This window comes from Sinocyclocheilus rhinocerous, unplaced genomic scaffold, assembly GCF_001515625.1.
Source record: "Sinocyclocheilus rhinocerous isolate Xijiao unplaced genomic scaffold, SAMN03320098_v1.1 scaffold1393, whole genome shotgun sequence".
Lineage (NCBI taxonomy): Eukaryota > Metazoa > Chordata > Actinopteri > Cypriniformes > Cyprinidae > Sinocyclocheilus > Sinocyclocheilus rhinocerous.
The window spans coordinates 544218-563958 of NW_015625613.1; the positions used below are offsets into that span (position 1 = coordinate 544218).

At 35.5% G+C, this 19741-nt stretch overlaps 2 protein-coding genes across 3 annotated transcripts in view; both read left to right on the forward strand.

Annotated features, from left to right (window-relative positions):
* Positions 1-10440, forward strand: part of LOC107758810 (C2 domain-containing protein 3-like) — a 22535-nt gene extending 12095 nt beyond the window's left edge. Inside the window, exons 19-32 of the mRNA XM_016576639.1 lie at positions 806-978; positions 1089-1224; positions 1371-1639; positions 2140-2220; positions 3608-3916; positions 3997-4135; positions 4339-4403; positions 4488-4693; positions 5196-5329; positions 5417-5560; positions 8080-8270; positions 8345-9164; positions 9417-9525; positions 10184-10440. Coding sequence (XP_016432125.1) covers positions 806-978; positions 1089-1224; positions 1371-1639; positions 2140-2220; positions 3608-3916; positions 3997-4135; positions 4339-4403; positions 4488-4693; positions 5196-5329; positions 5417-5560; positions 8080-8270; positions 8345-9164; positions 9417-9525; positions 10184-10315 — 2908 coding nt within the window. The 3' untranslated portion in view covers positions 10316-10440. The remainder of the gene's footprint in view (positions 1-805; positions 979-1088; positions 1225-1370; positions 1640-2139; positions 2221-3607; positions 3917-3996; positions 4136-4338; positions 4404-4487; positions 4694-5195; positions 5330-5416; positions 5561-8079; positions 8271-8344; positions 9165-9416; positions 9526-10183) is intronic.
* A 1734-nt stretch (positions 10441-12174) lies between these two features.
* Positions 12175-19741, forward strand: part of LOC107758636 (calcium/calmodulin-dependent protein kinase kinase 1-like) — a 9468-nt gene continuing 1901 nt past the window's right edge. Inside the window, exons 1-15 of one of the 2 annotated variants that reach the window (XM_016576434.1) lie at positions 12175-12433; positions 14226-14407; positions 15685-16041; positions 16466-16513; positions 16593-16646; positions 16777-16828; positions 16922-17055; positions 17307-17343; positions 17446-17467; positions 17562-17650; positions 17756-17955; positions 18042-18095; positions 18180-18253; positions 18882-18969; positions 19062-19190. In XM_016576434.1, coding sequence (XP_016431920.1) covers positions 15784-16041; positions 16466-16513; positions 16593-16646; positions 16777-16828; positions 16922-17055; positions 17307-17343; positions 17446-17467; positions 17562-17650; positions 17756-17955; positions 18042-18095; positions 18180-18253; positions 18882-18969; positions 19062-19190 — 1239 coding nt within the window. In that variant the 5' untranslated portion in view covers positions 12175-12433; positions 14226-14407; positions 15685-15783. Of the gene's footprint in view, positions 12434-13807; positions 14408-15684; positions 16042-16465; positions 16514-16592; positions 16647-16776; positions 16829-16921; positions 17056-17306; positions 17344-17445; positions 17468-17561; positions 17651-17755; positions 17956-18041; positions 18096-18179; positions 18254-18881; positions 18970-19061; positions 19191-19741 lie in introns of those variants that run through there. The other variant, XM_016576425.1, reaches the window with a different exon arrangement.

Consider the following 19741-nt stretch of genomic DNA (forward strand, 5'->3'; position numbering starts at 1 on the left):
AAAATGGTTTTATTCATTACATCTATAGATCAGATTTTTTTTTTCTTCAGGAAACGGCCAGACTAGAATAGCAACACAGTAGCGAACAATAAACGATATGGTAAGACAAAAATTAAATAATCAAACCAAAGTTTGACCAATTAGAGTAACGTTAGGCTGAAACATGTAAATATGATATCTGGATCACTGTCAGATGAGCCGTCGGATGTTGAGCCGACCCAGGACGCATAACTTACCATCAGACTCTACATCACTCATGGCATTTAGTGTTTCTAATACCTACCTTCCATAAATCGCCTTTTTTTATTTATGAGTTAAAAACATGTCTGTTTTATTTATTTATTTATTTGCTGTTTACGTTTTAGCATTTAAAAATTTGGGTTTTTTTGCAATATTTTTATTTTTTATTTTAATAAATGTTTTTACATTTTAGCATTTAAAAGCTTGTTCTTTGACAATTTTTTATTTATATACTTGTCTCTTTTATTTTTAAATATTTTTATTTATTTATTTGTTTGCTTTTTATGTTTAAACGTTTAAAGCATTATTTTATTTTAGCAATATTTTATTTGCCAATATTATTATTATTTTATTTTATTAATTTGTTTATTTTTTACATTTATTTATTTCAGCATTTAAAAATATATTACTTTTATTTGGTAATATTTGTATTATTTAATTCTATTAATTTATTTTTTACATTTGTATAATTTAAAAACATGTCACATATTTAGTAATATTTTAATTTAATTTATTTATTTTTTTTAAATATGACTTATTTATAAGCCTATTGAAACATTTGCAGGTATTATTATCCAAATGTTAGAGATCAGCTAGTAGCCAGAGGACTGCTGCCCATGTCCAAACTGTGTGCCATGGTAACCATGCAGAAACAGGGTCAAACCGATGCACAACTTTTCTCCCTTCCTCTGGTACCAAGAACCGACCGACCTGTCGACACACAGCCTCAGCCCCCTGGTAGTTGCATATCTTATTATCTTAAAACTGCAGATAACATATATAGTGTTATATGGATTTTAAACCAATGTAATAAAGTAAAACCTGTTTTCATCTGTGCTTACCTGTAGGGCTGCTTGAAGTGAGTGTTCAGTACAAGTCTCGACCAATGAGGAGTGTGGGAGTGAAGAGTGGGGTTGTGCCGTCCCGCAGAGTGATGCTGGTTGTGCAGGTGCACAGAGCAGCCGGGCTACAAGCTGCAGCCAAGTGAGTCAATCTGCCTCAAATCTGCCTTTAGCTTTTAACCAATTACCCCAACCGCAGTCTAGCTTGATTAAATTGATTTAACATTACATGGAGTATAATTTTGGCATCTAAATTGTATTTTTATTTGCTATTTTTTTGTTTCTCAGAGCTCTTGCAGATGCAGACAGCTCACTGCTGTATTACTCTGAAGTGGGGCTCAACTCCTTCATCACCGTGCAGTTGTCCTTCCTGCCGGACAGTGAGGTTCGAAGTACACGTGTGGCGGCCCGAAGTTTCTGCCCAGAGTTTGAACATCACGCCGAGTTCTGCTGTAACCTGCTGGTGCAGAGAGACAGCGGGGAGAGTGTCAGTCTGGCTGAACTCCTGCAGGAGGCAGTGGCCGTCTTCACCATTTACAACAGAGACACACGCAAAAGTGAGTTACCCGACTTGGAAAGGTAGACAGACATGTGGAGATTTAAATTTTCTTTCACATGACACACTTCTTTTAAGGATGTTTTGATATCTTTGGTTTACATATGACTCCACAAAACATGCAGCTCTTTATTGCATAATCCCATCGTGCAAAAGATCCAAAAATGTGTGTAGGTGTAGATCTGTGTTGTATGGAATAAAAAATGGCTTTTAATTAGTGGGTAGATTGAGTTTTGTCTGCTGATTCAGTATTATTACATTACATAAGTGGTATAGATTATTATTATTTTATTTTTAGTTCTGTTTGAAAAGGATATTTTACCTGTTTACTGTACATATTTTCAGGCACATTTTTTTTTTAAACTTTTTTTTTCTGTATTTTTATGTCTTAACACTTACTGTTTAGAATCATTTAATATTTACTTGTTAGTTTTTAGTATTATCACTCCATTCCAGCATTATAAATACTATATACTGCCTGTTTTGTTTATCTCATTGTAGTGGCTGATACCACAAGATCGAAGGACACTGTCTTGGGCACTGTGAAAATTAGACTTGCAGATCTGATTCATAAAAGAAGTGGTATGAAAGTCTTAAATATTAATAGGATTTAAGTTTTTGATTTATTTTTATGTTGTAGTGTTAATTGATATATAATATAGTATTATTATTTATTTATTTTTACAATATTTACTTTTTAGAATTTAAAAACTTGTCTGTTTTACTTGGAAATATTCTTGTTAATTTTATTACATTATTTTTATATTATATATATATATATATATTTATTTACACAGTAAAAATAGTAATATTGTGAAATATTTTTACAGTTCAAAACAGCTGTTTTCTATTTGAATGTATTGTAATGTAATTCTGTGATAGCAAAGCTGAATTTTCAGCATCATTACTCCAGTCTTCAGTGTCACATGATCCTTCAGAAATCATTCTAATTTGCTGATGATCAATATTTAAAACAGTTGAGTACATTTTTTTTTCAGGATTCTTTGATCAATAGAAAGATCCAAAGATCAGCATTCATCTGACATAAAAAGCTTTCGTAACATTATACACTATATACATTCAAAAGCTTGGCGTCAGTATGTTTATTTTTTATTATTTTTTGGGGGGTTGAAGAAATTATGGAAATTAATACTTTTAGCAAGGATGCTTTAAATTGATCAAAAATGATGATAAAGACATTTATAATGTTACAAAATATTTATATTTCAAATAAATGCTGTTCTTCTGAACTTTCTATTCATCAAAGAAACCTGAAAAAAATCTACTCAGCTGTTTTCAACATAATAATAATAATAAATGTTTTATTGAGCAGCAAATCAGCATATTAGAATGATTTCTGAAGGATCATGTGACACTAAAGCTGAATTTTCAGCATCATTACTCCAGTCTTCAGTGTCACATGATCCTTCAGAAATCATTCTAATTTGCTGATGGATTCTTTGATGAATAGAAATTCAAAAGAACAGCGTTATTTGAAATAGAAATCTTCTATAACATTAATGTTATCACAGACCATTTAAATGATAGTGTATATTTTAATTTAATTTAAAGTTTATATAATTACTAACCAATATTTTGCCTATCCTGGTGTTTTTGAAATTATTAATCTATTAAGACTTTATTTATAGAGAAATATTTGGTAATGGGGTTGAACTGTATATCAAATAAATGTAAAATAAAACAACATGTATAGGTATGGTTTAGTTTGAGATCTCTTTGATTTCTGAAGGTTAAGCACTTCCTTTCATTGCCATTTTGTTGAAGAACAGAAATTTGATTTAATTTAATACATTTCAGTCCCTATTTTGAACCCCAGTTTTAGTTGATCTCAGAAGTGCTAGGAAAATCCTACTTTCCAATGATGTGTCCTCTGCTCATTACTAATCTAATATTTTGGTAACATTTTGGTATTCTCTCCTGACTAACACATGGTTCTCTCTCATGGTAGGTGTGTATCCTTTGTTCAAGCGCTCTGCTGTAAACCTGAGTGGCGCTGCTCTCAGAGTCCATATCACTGTCACAACAGACTCTGTACCACATGAGCCTCAAGCCCCTGAGGAGCTCAACAGCTCAGGAGAAGATGAGGAGGATGGAGGCCTCCCCACCACAGTGCTGTCAAGACCATTTCAATCCCCCAGCAGACAGCTGATCAAATCAACCATGAACACTGAAGCTCCAACATCCAAAGAGATCAACAATGAAGACACCTTCATAGCCAACATAACTGTGGACAGAGCCATGCATCTGAGCCTGAAGGGTAAAATAACCACAGGGATTCCTGATTTGACTTCATTCTCGTTTACAAGTACCTTGTTTTAACGCTGTTGTCATCCTTAGGTTGTCCTCTCGCTGAGCGTGGTGGAGGATTGCCTAGTTGCTGTGTTTCTTACGCCATCACCGATGCCCCGGGCACAGTGACCACAGCACTCATCAAAGACAGTGACTGCCCCATGTGGGACCACCAGCAAGAATGCAGGTAAACCCATTTGACATTCCTTTTCACAGAAAGTGAATTGTGACAAATTATACAAAAGAGGGGAGGATCTCGATGAAATCCGAACACAAGTGGTCACAGGAGATGCATGTAAAGACCAGGTGGAAGCGGTCATGCGTGTATGCATCTTAATACAAGGTGGAAACAGGGCCCATGTTAAACTCGTGGCTGTTTTTTGTTTTCAGACTGTCGAAGGAGCTACTTTTGGATCCCCAGCAGTCCTTGGTTTTCAAAGTTTGGCATAAAGGAGGTAATGACATAGCAATCATTCACAACACCCTAGCACCATATTTCGCCATAAAAGATTAGTTTTGCATTATGTTTTCGTTTGCAGAGGTTGAGCGGGTGATTGGATTCGTGTCTGTTGACCTGTCACCACTTCTGTCAGGATTTCAGTCAGTTTGTGGCTGGTATAACATCACTGATTTCAGCGGGCAGTGTCAGGGGCAGCTGAAGGTGTCTGTGTCTCCTCTGAGGGCAGTGCAGGAATTCCGTGCACAAAGACTGCCTGCCCACGAGGCCTCTGCTCCAGACTCAAGTGTAAGCCATTTACAGATAAACCTTTCTTATTATTTTCAATGTTGAAAAAGTTTTTGTTGTGCACTATTTTTTGGAAACCATATGCTACCATTCAAAAGAATGGAAGTATCCTGATTTCCACAAAAATATTACACAGACAGAACTAAGCAGCAAATCAGCATGTCAATGATTTCTGAAGGATCATGTGACAATGAAGACTGGAGTAATGATGCTGAAAATTCAGCTTTGCCATCACAAGAGTTAGCACATTTTAAAATACATTAAAATAAAAAAAACTTATTTTAAATTGCAATAATATTTCACAGTATTACTGTTTTGACTGTGTTTTTGATCAAATAAATGCAGCATTGGTGAGCACGAGAGATTTCTTTCCGAAACATAAAAAAAAATCTGAATTATTCCAAGCTTTTGACTGGTAGTGTATAAAAATAAGTGTCCAGTTAGTTTCACCTAATAATGTCTACACAGTTGTCATGTGGTGATGATTATGTGTCTTTTGCAGGCTCTCTTTAGTGCACTTCCACTTTGCTATTCAACGACAGCTACGTACAGCAGCTTCCCCAGCCACATCAGTCGATTCTCAGAGCAGAGGATCAGCACACCTCCTGATCAATTTGAAAGACTGCTGTCTGACAGGTATCTATTTAGGGAAAATGATATAGAAAAGCTGCCTTATTGTCAGATTTACTGTCTGAAGTAATAACTGTGGGGATGTATGTTCAGGTGCAGTGTGACGGATCGCCACGATGAGCATATGGACAACATAAGAATGTTCCATCAGAGTTTGCATGAGGAAGAGAAAGCGTCCCAGTCCTCCTTCGCTGGAGATTCCCACCCATCCAGTTCAGCACTCTTCTCTGCCCTCAGGTACCCACACTGTCTTCTGCTTCCTGGATGAAAGATTGAGATGTCACATCAGATTATGATCAGATTCCATATGAAATCCAAATATTGTTCTTCACATGTATTCCAAATAGAAGTTCTGCATATGCAAATACTATTCCTTAACAAAAGTGACAGTGAAGGCATTTATAATGTTACAATAGATTTCTGTTTCAAATAAATGCAGTTCTTTTGAACTTTCCACAAAAAACATCAACAGTGTTTTCAAGATTGATAAATATTAAGAAATGTTTCTTGAGCAGCAAATCAGCATTAGAATGATTTCTGAAGGATCATGTGACACTAAAGACTGGAGTAATGGCTGCTGAAAATTCAGCTTTGCCATCACAGGAATAAATTGCATTTTAAAATTTATAAAAATAGAAAAGTTATTTGAAACTGTAATAATATTTCACAATTGTTTTTATTTTTACTGTATTTTTGATTAAATAAATGCAGCCTTGATGAGCATAAGAGACTTCTTTCAAAAACATTAAAAAGCAGACCCAAGCCTTCGGAACAGTAGAACAGTAGTTTATTTGTCAGATTTAATGTTTACTTTATTTTGTTATTTAACAGATTATTTAAGATAGCAAATATTATGGATTCAACTAGGGATGGGCGATATCTTATCGTTTGCGATATACTGGTAAAAATTCTCCCCACAATAAGAATTAGTCTTCCCACGATAATAACGATAAAGTCTAGTTGCTGACATATTTCTGTGTGCGACAGTGCGGAGCGACATCACGGAAGGCGGATGTGAAACCAGTGTTGCCAACTAATTTTTAGGGGAAGTTGCTAAAGGAAAGTCGATTTGTTGCTAAAAGTTGCTAAATGACGTTGTGATGTCATTGCGTGATGAAATTATTACGTAATTACGACGCAAAAAGGTGTCACTACATCAAATCTCAGCAAAACATATATTGTATATGTTAATTTAGATTTGTTCGTAAAATAATATAAATACATTATATAATAACAAAATATAAATAACTGTATTTTTAAATACAACATTGATTTATTGAACACTTACACATTTTTAAGCCATTACAATTATATATATTTTTTATTAGCTAATAAACTAATAAAACTACACATTCTGAACAATTATAGTTTTAAGCAGTGTACTAGTAATTAGTTTGTATGCTACACTGTACAAATAGGGCACAATCTACTATGTTAAAGGGTTAGTTCACCCAAAAATGAAAAATAGGCTGCGTTTTACGATTCGCATTCGAGCACTCGCATTCGAAAACGCATCGATTCGCTACAGGAGGCCTTTGTTCACCCCCCGGACATAATGTCCTGAAAAATTACTAGAACCTTTTCCATTTTTCTCAATATTTTTCTTACAGTGTACTAACTGATCAACAATCACAGGTACAAGCTAAGGTGTATCATAAATTAACAATTATTCAATTATTATTATTAAATTGAACAATTGCAAATAGCAGCTAACTTAATTCATGTGATGTGTGTACTGCTAGGCATCTTTGGTTTCCTCATTTTGTGTAATTTAGATGGAAATTGTGTGCCTTTTTATCGTTTGAGTCACTTATCAAAAGTTGCTAAAAATTGCTAAATAAATTTTGAAAATAGCTACATATTTTGCTAAGGTGCTTTTGGAAGAAACAGTTGCTAGGGTAGTGTGAAAAGTTGCTAAATTTAGCACCAAAATTGCTAAGTTGGCAACACTGTGTGAAACTGAGGAGTTTATCGCTAAATGAGGAGCTCCTTCTACAATCTGGAACTGGTTTGATTAGGGCTGTACAGTGCACAAAAAAATCGGTCTGAATAAATGTACTACAGTAGCCTGTGTGCGATTACAGTTTTTCATGTGTATGAGCCTGTTTACAAACCTGTTGTCCAACAAAGATATCATTTATTGACATGCTTTTTCTCCAAATTAACTTTCATATTACAGAATGATAGTATTATATACAATGATAAAGGATATGTCGATTAGCATTGCATTATAAATATACTTTCCTTATAAAAAATACCCAAGATTGCTTGAAGAACACCAATAAACCATATATTTTGTGCAATCGTTGTGCATTTTATTCAGCTGAGCTAACTGGATACCTTTGTCCATATTAGGGATTTCATGGAGCGTGTCAGTAGTATAACTTCTGCGATGCATATGTGGCGTTTCTGCGCAAGGGCACCCTCCGGCTTGCAGTATGAATTAAACAGTCATTACATTACATGTGTACTCAGTAATGCTCACAACACCCTATTATGAGTAAAAATAGGAAAGACAATACTTTTCTCTAAACAAACAGGATTCCCTGAATTATCGTCATTGATATCGTTATCACAATAAATACCAGAAATATCATGATATATTTTTAAGCCCATATTATTGCCCATCCCTAGATTCAACACAATCCGATCATTTTTTTATTTTCTAGATTTAGGTATTTATGTGGATTGACAGTTCATTCCACTTTGGCTTTCATTTTTGATTGTCAATGGAATTTTTTTTGTTGCATTTTTAGGAAAAACCTCAGTGAGCTGGATGATATTCAAAGGTATTTCAGCCGAAAGTTGTCCACTCCAGCCTTCCCAAAGCTGAGTGAGCTGAGAGGAACCTCCAGGCTGGACGAGCATAGAGACTCCGAGACCGACACCACTCGACTGCTACTGAAGTCCAGTCAGCTGGTGGGAGAGGTCAATAACATCATAAAAGGTGAGTCAGTTGTTAACTGTTAGTGTGACTTCCTGTTTATGTAAAGCCATTTTTAACTCTTTATTTTAAATCAGGCTTAAGTGAACACCAGACAGAAGAGGCTACAACTAGCCATAAAAGCTCTGCTACTCTTGATGTGGTTGAGGAGCACTTAACATCTGGAGTAGATCAGCTGATATTATCAGAGTCTGATAGCTGTGAGATAGAGCCACGCTTTCATAAGGAATCAGACATGATGTCGGAGGATGAAGATGAAGTCTCGCCCATCAGCTCTCCAGCTCCTGCAGAGATCAGACAGTCACCAGCTGCTGCTGAAGATGAAAAGCTCCACCACCGCTCCAGCGATCACTCATCTGATGAAGAGGAAAAAGATGAGGATGAGCATGAAGACTTTGAGGAAACTTTAATACAGCCCCGCACACTCAATGAGGTCACTTCAGTCACAGACAGAACCAGCCCTTGGACCAGCCTACTGTCTGACCCAGATATGGGATCTCTGGAGAGTCTGGAGTTAGTGCAGCATCACGCTCATGACGACACCATGCACACTCAAGGAGAGGAAAGAAACAGCAGAGAAATTCTTCCAGACTTTAACCCGCAGTCATTGACTGCAGAATCACAAGCTGTTGATTCTGATTCCGATATCTGTGAAAGATCTGAAACTGATCTCGATACATGTAGGAGTGACGGTGCTATTGCCACAGACCATCGGGAACAGCAACCTTCTCCAGATGGTCTGGATGGAAATGGTGCTCTTTCTAGTATTAGTGAGGTGGAAGATTATGAACAAAGTAATAGTGAACCTGAAGAAAGCGATGAGAGACCAAACTTGCCTCCCTCTGCAGAGTCTGGTTCTGAAACAGATGATAAAAGTGATGAGAGAACAGCAAAACCGTATCCTTCCAAGCTTTGTATGACCTGAAAATGTCAATTCTTTCTCTAGTTCTTTTGACAGCATATGTGGCATGCTGCTGATTACCACAAAAAAAAGTCTTCATCTGCCTCAGTTTGTAAAAACCAACAAAAAACTTTGACACTTGCCCCATAGACGTCCATTATAAATGGAAGTCTGTAGGACAAGTGTTTTAAACTTCTGCTTGTATTAAAACATATCTGGGTTATTTTTATCTAAACACCCCTGTGCAGTTTGGAATCTGTAGAGATTCCAAATTTCTTCCTGTCGGCTCACCATCTGGAGGCGTCCATGAGGGCTTTGAGGATGGCACCTGTCTTTCCATCGGCAACAACTGAATCTGTGAGTACTCCCATTTTTTTGAACAATATGAAAGCTGCTGCTACTGTTTGGTAATCTTGAAAAAGTTAAATGTGCTGTATGTATTCTTTTTTTGACTGTACTAAAGCATAAAAATACTGTAATATGTTTGCAGATATTTAGGAAACATGCGAAGTTCACATACTTGTTTCTCTGAAAAACAATGCTACAGCCAGTTATTCAACCTTGAATTATGCGTTCTGTGTCAGAATGTCTGTTTTTGTTTTGGTCTGTGTGACTTCGCCCACTGCCAGCTTACCCAATAGTATTTTAACACCCTTGGTTGCAAGTTGGTGGAAATATCATTCTATTGTATCTATTGTTCTATCTGTCTGTTTGTCTTTTATGTCTGTCAGTCTGTCCTGAAGCCTCCTCTCAAATCTGTTGATCATATATATTCCTTTAACACCGGGGTTTTTTTTTGTTGGAAAAACCTACTGTTTAAGCGTATCCTAGTCTATTGGCGTTATTCAGAAGATATGAGTGACTACATTTTCAAATGTGGTCCATAATGACTAATCTTTATCTTGTAAGCACAATCTACAAAGTTCATGGATCGTGGTACGCTTTTCTTATTTGTAAAATTATTTATTTGTTTTTAAGCCTGTCATGATTTAGCTATTAAAATTCATTCTTTTAGGAGACTGTAAATCCTGGAAATCTATATAGAAGAATGCCTCGATCAAGACCAAGCATCCCTCCATCACAGAGAAGTGAAGAGACTAGAAGAATTGCAAAAATATTTGCTTCGAAATTTACAGAAGAAAGTTAATACATTCATTCAAGATTTCTGTGTTTGTTTTCATTTTTTTATATTTAAAGTATGTGATTGGGATCCTTATTTATGTCTTACATGATGCAATATGGTATATACGTTTTAACAGTAATTTTAATAATGTGAGCATTAAAAAAGTTGTTTATTTACAGTAATGAATCTATTTTTGTAATAAAGAATTTTGTATTTCCATCTACGGTAATTGTTTTTGAAGGTCCTGTTCTCACTATTTAGTTTTACCTCTTATAAACGTTGTCAGTTGTCTGGGGCAGTTAATGTCTGTCAGACTGAGCTGCTCAAAGGCTAGAAGCATTTAGCTGACAGATGAGAAAATTGCCCAATTTGAGCTGCTGCAGACAATGGCACCTACTGACAGTGATGTAACCAAAGTATTATCCAGAGACAAAAGAAGCCAACGGCCTGACAAAAGCTCTCCTTTACCCTCTCAGCCTGTTTAATGAGCTCTAATTAGAGAGATGAGTCCAATCAAGCAACTGGTCCTCGTGTTGACCTTCTTCTAAACCAGATGAATCAACTGACAGCTTCTGAGCTATAGAAGATGGCAGCAAATTAAGCTAAATATAATAGATGAAAACTATGAACCATCACCAATTATTAACCATTTTACTACATAGAGTGGAGGAGGCTTTGATGAAAAAATTGTTATATTTACTTGGTTGCATTTGTTTATTTGACTAATACATCAATGATGACAAATTGCACACAAAAGTTTTGTTTAGTGTGTTTTTTTTCCCAGATCAGCATCACACCTTTACTTGGGAGTCTGGTAAATGTGAGGTTGAATCTTGTCAAGTGGCTGTAAAGCAGCATGTCTTTGTGGCCATCGGCGAGTCTCAGTGCTCGATTCATTTTTGAATATCAAAGTGGAGCATGTGTCGACACAGCCATGATGCTTAAGAGGAGGAAGATTTGATATTAGAGATAAATGAGGATACTGGAAACCTGGCAGCAAGATAACAGGAGCGGTGCCACTGAAAACATTGATTGTGGTTGGTGAGTGCAGGAAGTTTGGATGATGCCCAAAACGGCAAAAATCAGCATCTTGATTGTATATTTGAGCGTGTATGATGAGGTTATGGATCTTCTCGGCTTGAAAAAGGCGTCGATGACACAACATCTGAGAGCTTTGAAGTGATTCCACAAAATCTGTCAGCAGAAGCTTTCCTTCTATGAACTTCTGCCAGAGATTCTGGAGAGTGAAAGACAGAAATCTCAATCAAAACTTTGAAACCACTCTTTCAAGTCTTTGAAATCTGAATCTGCATTTCATGAAACGCATATCTCAGCTGTACCTCAGAATGACTCAAGGAATGACTGGTCTTCTCCTTAAGAAGCTTATGAATCGTTCGAAGGCTGAGTTTCTGCTGCAAAGTTTCTGCACAAGCATTAGATCAGTTATACAGTGACACACATTAGAAAAAAGCATTATATTACAAGCCAACCAAGAACTTACCCAGCTTTCTCTGTTTACGTCGCACTGAAGACACCATTTGACCAAGAATCTGGTACTTTTCAGCTAAAAGCTTTTTAGAGTTGTTCAGATGTGGCTGATGTGCTAAGTTCTGCTCTGCAAGCCAACAGTTGGAGGCCATCAAGATCTTTTTACACCTCTGAAGATGCTGTAACTGCAGGCAAGTCCTTCAGATCAGGTCATGTCATGTACAATGACACTATAAAAGTATTTAGACACTTTGCAATCTGCAACAAATGCTACCTGACATTTTCTCAGAGCTATAACTTTTCTGAGCAATTTTTGCAATCAGCTAATCTCAAAATCATTTTTAGTTTAACTAACGTTTTTGACAACCAGAATTTTTTTTGTCTTCATTTTTTGTCGTTCGTGACTGTGTAGTTAGGTGTTGAACAGTACCTTTGAATTGTGTCTGACTGTTTCTCGCATCCTTTCCTCGTCTTCCAGGAGCTCCAGAAGTTGAGCAGTGTTCAAACGTTTGAGATTGTCCGAATTTAGCATTGAATCCCCTTCAAGAGGCATTGCAGCCCATTTATGAAAACACTGCCTCTCACCCAGGACTTGATGCTGTGAGATCATGCTGCATTTGTACATCTTGTAACATGATCACAAGCTCCAGAGAGGTTGGTTACTAGGGATTTCAGAGCTTTCATTGGAGCCAACATACCAACAAAGAACTACACATTCTCTTCCAACACCCTTGATAAATGTAGATGAGGACAAGCACAAAAACATGAGTCAAAATGTATGAGGGTCTTCAGCACCTTGGACAGCTCTAGAATAGTTAGAATAACCTTAGAAAAACATTAGAAAATATTAGCCGTATTATCTGTCTGTATATTCTACTGTTTAGATGAATTATCTATGTTTAATTCTATGAAACGTGAATAATGATCGTCCACATTTACTGGCTTTATTTGATTTTTTATTTATTTATTATAGACCTACCTGTTTCCAAATTTCCTTTGTTATAATAGCAAATATGCTAATAATAAACATAAAAATATAACTAGTATATTTATTCTTAAAAAAATTATTATTAAAAGACTTGGCAACCCTGTTACCATTTTATTTTCCCCTGTTCTACCCGCCTTTTTTTCAACGCGGAAGTAAGCCGTTTTCTGTAAATGTGCGAGACTTCTGGTTCATTAGCCGCTTTAGGGAATAACGAGAAGAATAACAATGTGCAGTAAACAGTAAAACTGTTTCCACTACAAACCAGTTTGTTCATAATTAAGATAATACATTAAAATAATATGGTAAGATACACCAATTTGCAATATCAAGCAGCTAAACGAGCTGTTTTGTACAGCTAAAAATAGCTGGAAGCGGATGACACCGGAAGCCAGTCCCATAAAATTTACAAATGGCCACGCTCGTTCTTATGGGAAAAATAAGGTGGATAAATAAACAAAATTCAAAATGACATCATCACCCTTTCAGGAAGTGAATGCTGCAAGAACAAGTAATTGTGTCCTCGTTTTTGCACTTGTTATTTAATTTTGCATAGCAAAACAGTATGGCAATAAATTGTCAACCCTTCCTGTTGAAAAAACCAGCATATGCTGGTTAGGTATGTTTTGAAGCTGGGATGCTGGTTTAAGCTGGTCCTTTGCTGGTCCTATGCTGGTCCTTTGCTGGTTTATGCTGGTCCTAAACTGGTCCGACCAGCATAAACCAGCAAAGGACCAGCTCAAACCAGCATCCCAGCTTCAAAACATACCTAACCAGCATATGCTGTTTTTTTTTTCAACAGGGCTGTTACTGTGATTTTCTAGAAAACAATCTGTCTTTTAAAATGAGATATTTTTTAGAAGTATCAGCATTATACTCTTTCTAGTAATACCATGAACATGGCCAAATGAATTATAAAACTGTCAACATGCTATCATCAACCCTGTTACATTACATTGTCATATTCAAATATATTATTTTTCATTAAATTAACATAACATTAAAATATATCATTTTAAAATTGGAAAGGACATCTAACTGATACATGACCCTTCTGATTATTTTCCGAACAGGGGGGAAGTGTCAAGAATATGACAAAACTGACAATGCACCGAATATAAAAAGCTTGACGTGTTCTATAAAAGTATCTTTGTTTTGGATTGAATCCAATTTTGCTGTCCTATATGAGGTTACATAACACTTGATCTTCTTTCCCTCCTGATAAACTGTCTCAAGAGTATGTTACTTTAACTCTAAAGTGTTATCCTGTTATACTTTGACTTCAAGGTCCAAGAACTTAGCCACTTAGCCATCATTTCCTTTCCACCCTGCAACCGGACTAACTTGTCATACTTTGTGTGTTCACACCGTAGGTGCTTTACTGCACTTGCCCTCAGAATGTATCACTCACTGATCACTGTTCATGTCCTTTCACTGACTGCAGTCCGTTCATGTAAACAGTCTTTTGGAACAGATATAGCCACGCTGGACTAAATGTGACCATGCTAGCTAATCCTCTTTGCTTCGGTGATCCCAAAGAGTCTGGAGTCCTCTGGGCTTCAGAGGCACAGCAGTGTTTTCTGCCTGATGAGTGGAAGACCATGCAACACTATGGCTAGCAATTCAATCGCTTGCTGCTCTATGTAAGTAATAACAACTCCTATGTATACTATAGGAAAAACTAGAAATCTTTTTTGATTGAGGTCACACACTTCTGCAACGTTTTTTAACATGTTTAAATGCTTTGTATGTTTTAAATAAGATATCAATATTTCACATCCTATTTGATATAACTCAGACAATATATGATGTCTGAGGTTAGACTGTTTTTTTTTTTCAGAATGTTTTTTATAGTGAAAATCAGACCAGTGTTATTTAGTATAACTGAGATACTATGCTTTTATTATTATTTTGAATTAGATTTTCTTCTTTTCTCCTTTTTTATTGTAAATTTTGTTAAAGTTTTAGTAATTTTGTCATGCATTTATCATTCGTATTTTTTATACGTTTATAGTATATAGTGTATAGTTATTACATTTATAGTTAACTTTCAGTTTTAGTTGTAATACTTCAACTTAAAAAGTTTTTCATATTTTATTTTATTTCAGTTCATGTTTATTAGATTTTATTGTTGTTATAATTAATGTTTTAGCTATTTAATTTGGTCATTTTTATAGGTTTGTACAAATGTCTATATAGTTTTCATTAAGTTTTTAGGTTTAGTTATTTTAATACGGCTTCATATTTTAATTAACTGACAAATGTTTCTTCAGCAACTAGCTAAAATAAGTTTTTAGATTTTATTTCAGTTAATGTAGATTATATATTTTATTTGATCTTTTTTACCTATAATTTTGTATTTTTGCTGTGATTTATTATTTTTATTAGTATGTTGTGTTTAATGTCTATATAGTTTTTATTAAGATTTAATTTGAGCTATTTTAATACTTCAAATTAAACTAAACAAAAAAGACAAATGTGTAGCAAAAATAAATTAAGTTTTTTTTTTCAGTTAATGTTTATTTTATTTCAAGTAATAAAAATGTCTGGTTTTTAATGGCTTTAGTTAATAACAATAACCTTGAATCAGACAGGACCATAAATTGGATTATAATTTTTAACCATTTTTGCTTTTATTTTTGTGCTTCCCTGTTAATCAAGCCATTATGAAGCCATTGTTTTACAATACATTTTCTCTGTTGATGCATGTTAGTACAGATGCTTTTATGAGTTGTTCTCTTTATCTGTGGTCCATTTTGTGTGCTTTCATAATAGCAGTAATAAAACCATATTAAACCTGAAACGTGAAAAGTTCTAGAATCTAAAGAGAACAATGCATCACTTAAATGTGTTTGAACTTATGGCAGTGAGTGTGCATCTTACTGCTGTCAAACTCAACTATGCAATTCTGCTTTTACAGTTTGATGTTCCTATGGTGCCTCTGAAGATCACCGGGCTCTGCAGTGTTCACTGAGATGATTACTTTGTTCTAAGCAGCTCAGACTGCAGCAGGACAGTCATGAGTGCCGACACAGCCAACAGGGTGGATCTAGACCCCGATTACCATTCTGAACTGGCGGACATGGTAGCAGCTATGAACATGGCTGCCAGCAGACTGACCCCTCCTAATGGATACAGGACCACCCCACATCGCCTCAATCTCTCCGATCGCAAGCTGTCACTGCAGGAGCGATCCAGTTACCAGAGTGGCGTCACCCCACGAATAGCCAGAAGACCCACTATTGAATCGAAGCGGGTGTCTATCTCTGATGGGGATGTGAGTTGGGCAGGAGATTTTATACTTTTGCAGCAGTGTTACCTCGGATTGTTGAGCATCAGTGGAGTATGTTCACAAAAATGAACGTGGAATTCTTTAGAGCTGTCACAATATCAGACTGTAGAATGCATGGTTATCAAGAATGCATTTAGGTGTGGGATTTACCATTTTCACACAATTGCTTGTAAATTTCACAAATAATTATAAAGAAATGTCAAGAAAGTCATTAAATTAAAATATTAAATTTTGAAGTAAAGACTGAAATATTTTCTTGCAAAATAATAAATGTTTTTTTTTTTAATGCTGTTTCTTTTATGTTTTTGGCCACTGAGTCATACTCAAAATATGAGTGTAATAAAATGTCAATATGTATTTTTTTATATTTCTTATACAAACAATAATACATTCCCATTTCTACCCACAGGACTGTGTCCAGCTAAACCAGTACAAGTTGAAGAGTAAGATAGGAAAGGTTGGTAATTCTACTTAAAAATCTTAATTTGTTTTACATATTTATGATTGATTGGCTATATCTTCTGTTTTTTACCCAGGGTTCATATGGGGTGGTCAAATTAGCATATAATGAAGATGATGACCAGTATTATGTAAGCATATATGTGTTGTAAAATTATATTTTCTTCTGTAAGGATTTAGCCATAAAATGATCATTTTTAACATTTAGCTATTATTAAAAATATTTTATCTATTTTATTATAATTATTATTATTATTGCAGGCTATGAAGTTGGTATCCAAAAAGAAGTTAATGAAGCAGTGTGGATTCCCACGTAAGCAATAAAAATTGACATTTTAGGCTTGTGACTTTCTCTTGTGAAGTTTGTCTGCAGAATATTAATATTAATGTTGTGATGGTTGTGTAGGGCGACCTCCTTCCAGAGAATCCAATGGATCACAAGAGAATCTTTTAAAGCACTCTGGCCTGTTGGACCGAGTTTATCAGGAAATCGCTATTTTGAAGAAACTTGACCATCTTAATGTTGTTAATTTAGCTGAGGTGAGTCAAACACTGTGTCTTAGATTTTATGCGATTTATTACCATACAAGTCAAATATGTTATAGCCTACTATAAATTATAACTCTGTCTTTATTATTATTCTGAATTAGCTTTTATGTCTTACATTTTCTTTATTTTGTTTTTAAATCTATTTAATTTTATGATATTATTTTATCAAGCAGTTTTTAATTTAAATAACAACACTGCCATAACTAACTAAAACGCATCTTTCCTGTGATATTTAACTGAAGGTTCTTGATGATCCGGCTGAGGATAACTTGCACATGGGTAAGAAATTCTGTTAGTCAGCAATCTGCGATATAAAACACTTTGCTTTTTACTCTTTGATCTATTTTTTTTCTCTATTTATTCTGTGTGTTCCTTTCATAGTCTTTGAGTTGGTACCTAAAGGGTGAGTATTTGTAACTATAGGTCATTACCACACATATACAAACTGGATGTTTCTTTAGTTTGTTTTTATCTCTCTAATTTTCACCCGGTACTAGTCCAGTGATGGAGATCCCTACAGACAGTCCTCTATCAGAAGAAATGGCCCGTTTCTACTTCAGAGATGTCATCCTAGGAATTGAATACTGTACGTTCTCCTAGTCTAGGGTATTTTAAGTTGTCTTGTATTTGTCAATGTCATTTATAAACTTTAGGATTTGGCGCTAGTTTTTGTTTCATGTTTTATTTTTAGTGCACTATCAGAAAATCATACACAGAGACATCAAACCCTCCAATCTGCTGCTGGGGGATGATGGACACATCAAGATCGCAGATTTTGGTGTCAGTAATGAGTTTGAGGGGAATGATGCTCTCCTATCAAACAGTGCAGGAACACCAGCTTTCATGGCGCCTGAAACTCTGACTGACCAGGACCTGAGATTCAGCGGAAAGGTGAGGAGACTTCTAGAATATTCCGGTTTACATACAGTGAAGACACTGATTCCTTATTATTTACAAACGGCTCTCGTCGGATTCAGGCTCTGGACATATGGGCATTGGGAGTGACGCTGTTTTGTTTCATCTTTGGAAAGGTAAGACATTGACCTTTTAAAATATGAATGTGGTTAAGAGCATCTGTGGATATAATACAGACCTGTTCGTATTTCTTTGTGCAGTGTCCTTTTCATGATGAATACATCTTAGGCCTGCATGAAAAGATCAGGACTGCGCCAGTGGAGTTCCCAGACATGTGAGTCACAAGCGCTGTACTAAACCATGATGGGAAAACAGAAATAAGCGGTATAATATTAATTTATATATTAATTAAATTGTATAATATTTCGAGGAACTGAAACTGATGTAGGAACTGTATCTTCTAGTGAAAAATGGCACTTAATGAATATTCTTATTCAAATAAAGTAATATTAATATAAAGTAATATTAATATTTTCATCATATAGTAACTATTTTATAAAAACCAAAACAAACTTGGGGTTCTACTATATTATAGATAGATAGATAGATAGATAGATAGATAGATAGACAGACAAAACGACAGACAGATAGATAGATAGATAGATAGATAGATAGACAGACAAAATGACAGACAGACAGATAGATAGATAGACAGACAAAACGACAGACAGATAGATAGATAGATAGATAGATAGACAGACAAAATGACAGACAGACAGATAGATAGATAGATAGACAAAACGACAGACAGATAGATAGATAGATAGATAGATAGATAGATAGATAGATAAAACGACAGACAGACAGACAGACAGACAGACAGACAGACGATAGATAGACAGACAGACAGACAGACAGACAGAGAGAGAAATGGTGTAATTGTTTTTGTGTTGTTTGCACAGGCCTGTGATCAGTGATGGGCTGAAGGATATAATTATCAGAATGCTGGACAAAGTTCCTGAAACTAGAATCATGTTACCAGAAATCAAGGTGAAATCATATTGAAAGATTGCTGAGAAGTATTTTTAAGTGTAGATGGTAGCGTTGCTCTTGAGTGTGTGTAATATTGAGTCTGTGGGCAGCTGCACCCATGGGTCACTCTTGATGGCACGGATCTTCTGCCTCTGGAGGAGGAGCACTGCACCGTGGTGGAGGTCACGGAGGAGGAGGTGCAGAACTCTGTCAAACTAGTTCCCAGCCTTTCTGCTGTGGTGAGTACATATGAAGAAAAAAAAAACAGTGCATTGTGATTTTTTATTTTTTAAAAATCAAAAAAGCTAGGAATAGTTCTTCCTTAGTTTCTCTATGCCACACACACACACACACACACAATTAGGCACAGAAATGCTACTTAATTTAAAAATGCTAATTAAAGGGTTAGTTCACCCAAAAATGAAAATTAGCCCATAAATTACTCACCCTCAAGGCATCCTAGGTGTATATGACTTTCTTCTTTCAGATTAATCCAGTCGGAGTTAATTAATCTGAAAATTGAAAAAAATTGTCTTTGATCTTTCAAGCTGTTTAATGGCAGTCAGCGTGTGTTGCATTGCTTCTGTCCAAAAGAACTTAAATAAAAATCGGCTATCCATAAAAAAAAAAGTGTCTCACACAGCTCCGGGGGGTGAACAAAGTCCTCCTGTAGCGAATCGATGCGTTTTTGTAAGAAAAATAACCATATTTAAAATGTAATAATCAATTTAATCTAGCTTGCGCTCACTGTTGTAAACAAACGCAGCTCCGGGAGGATGACGTATGAGGT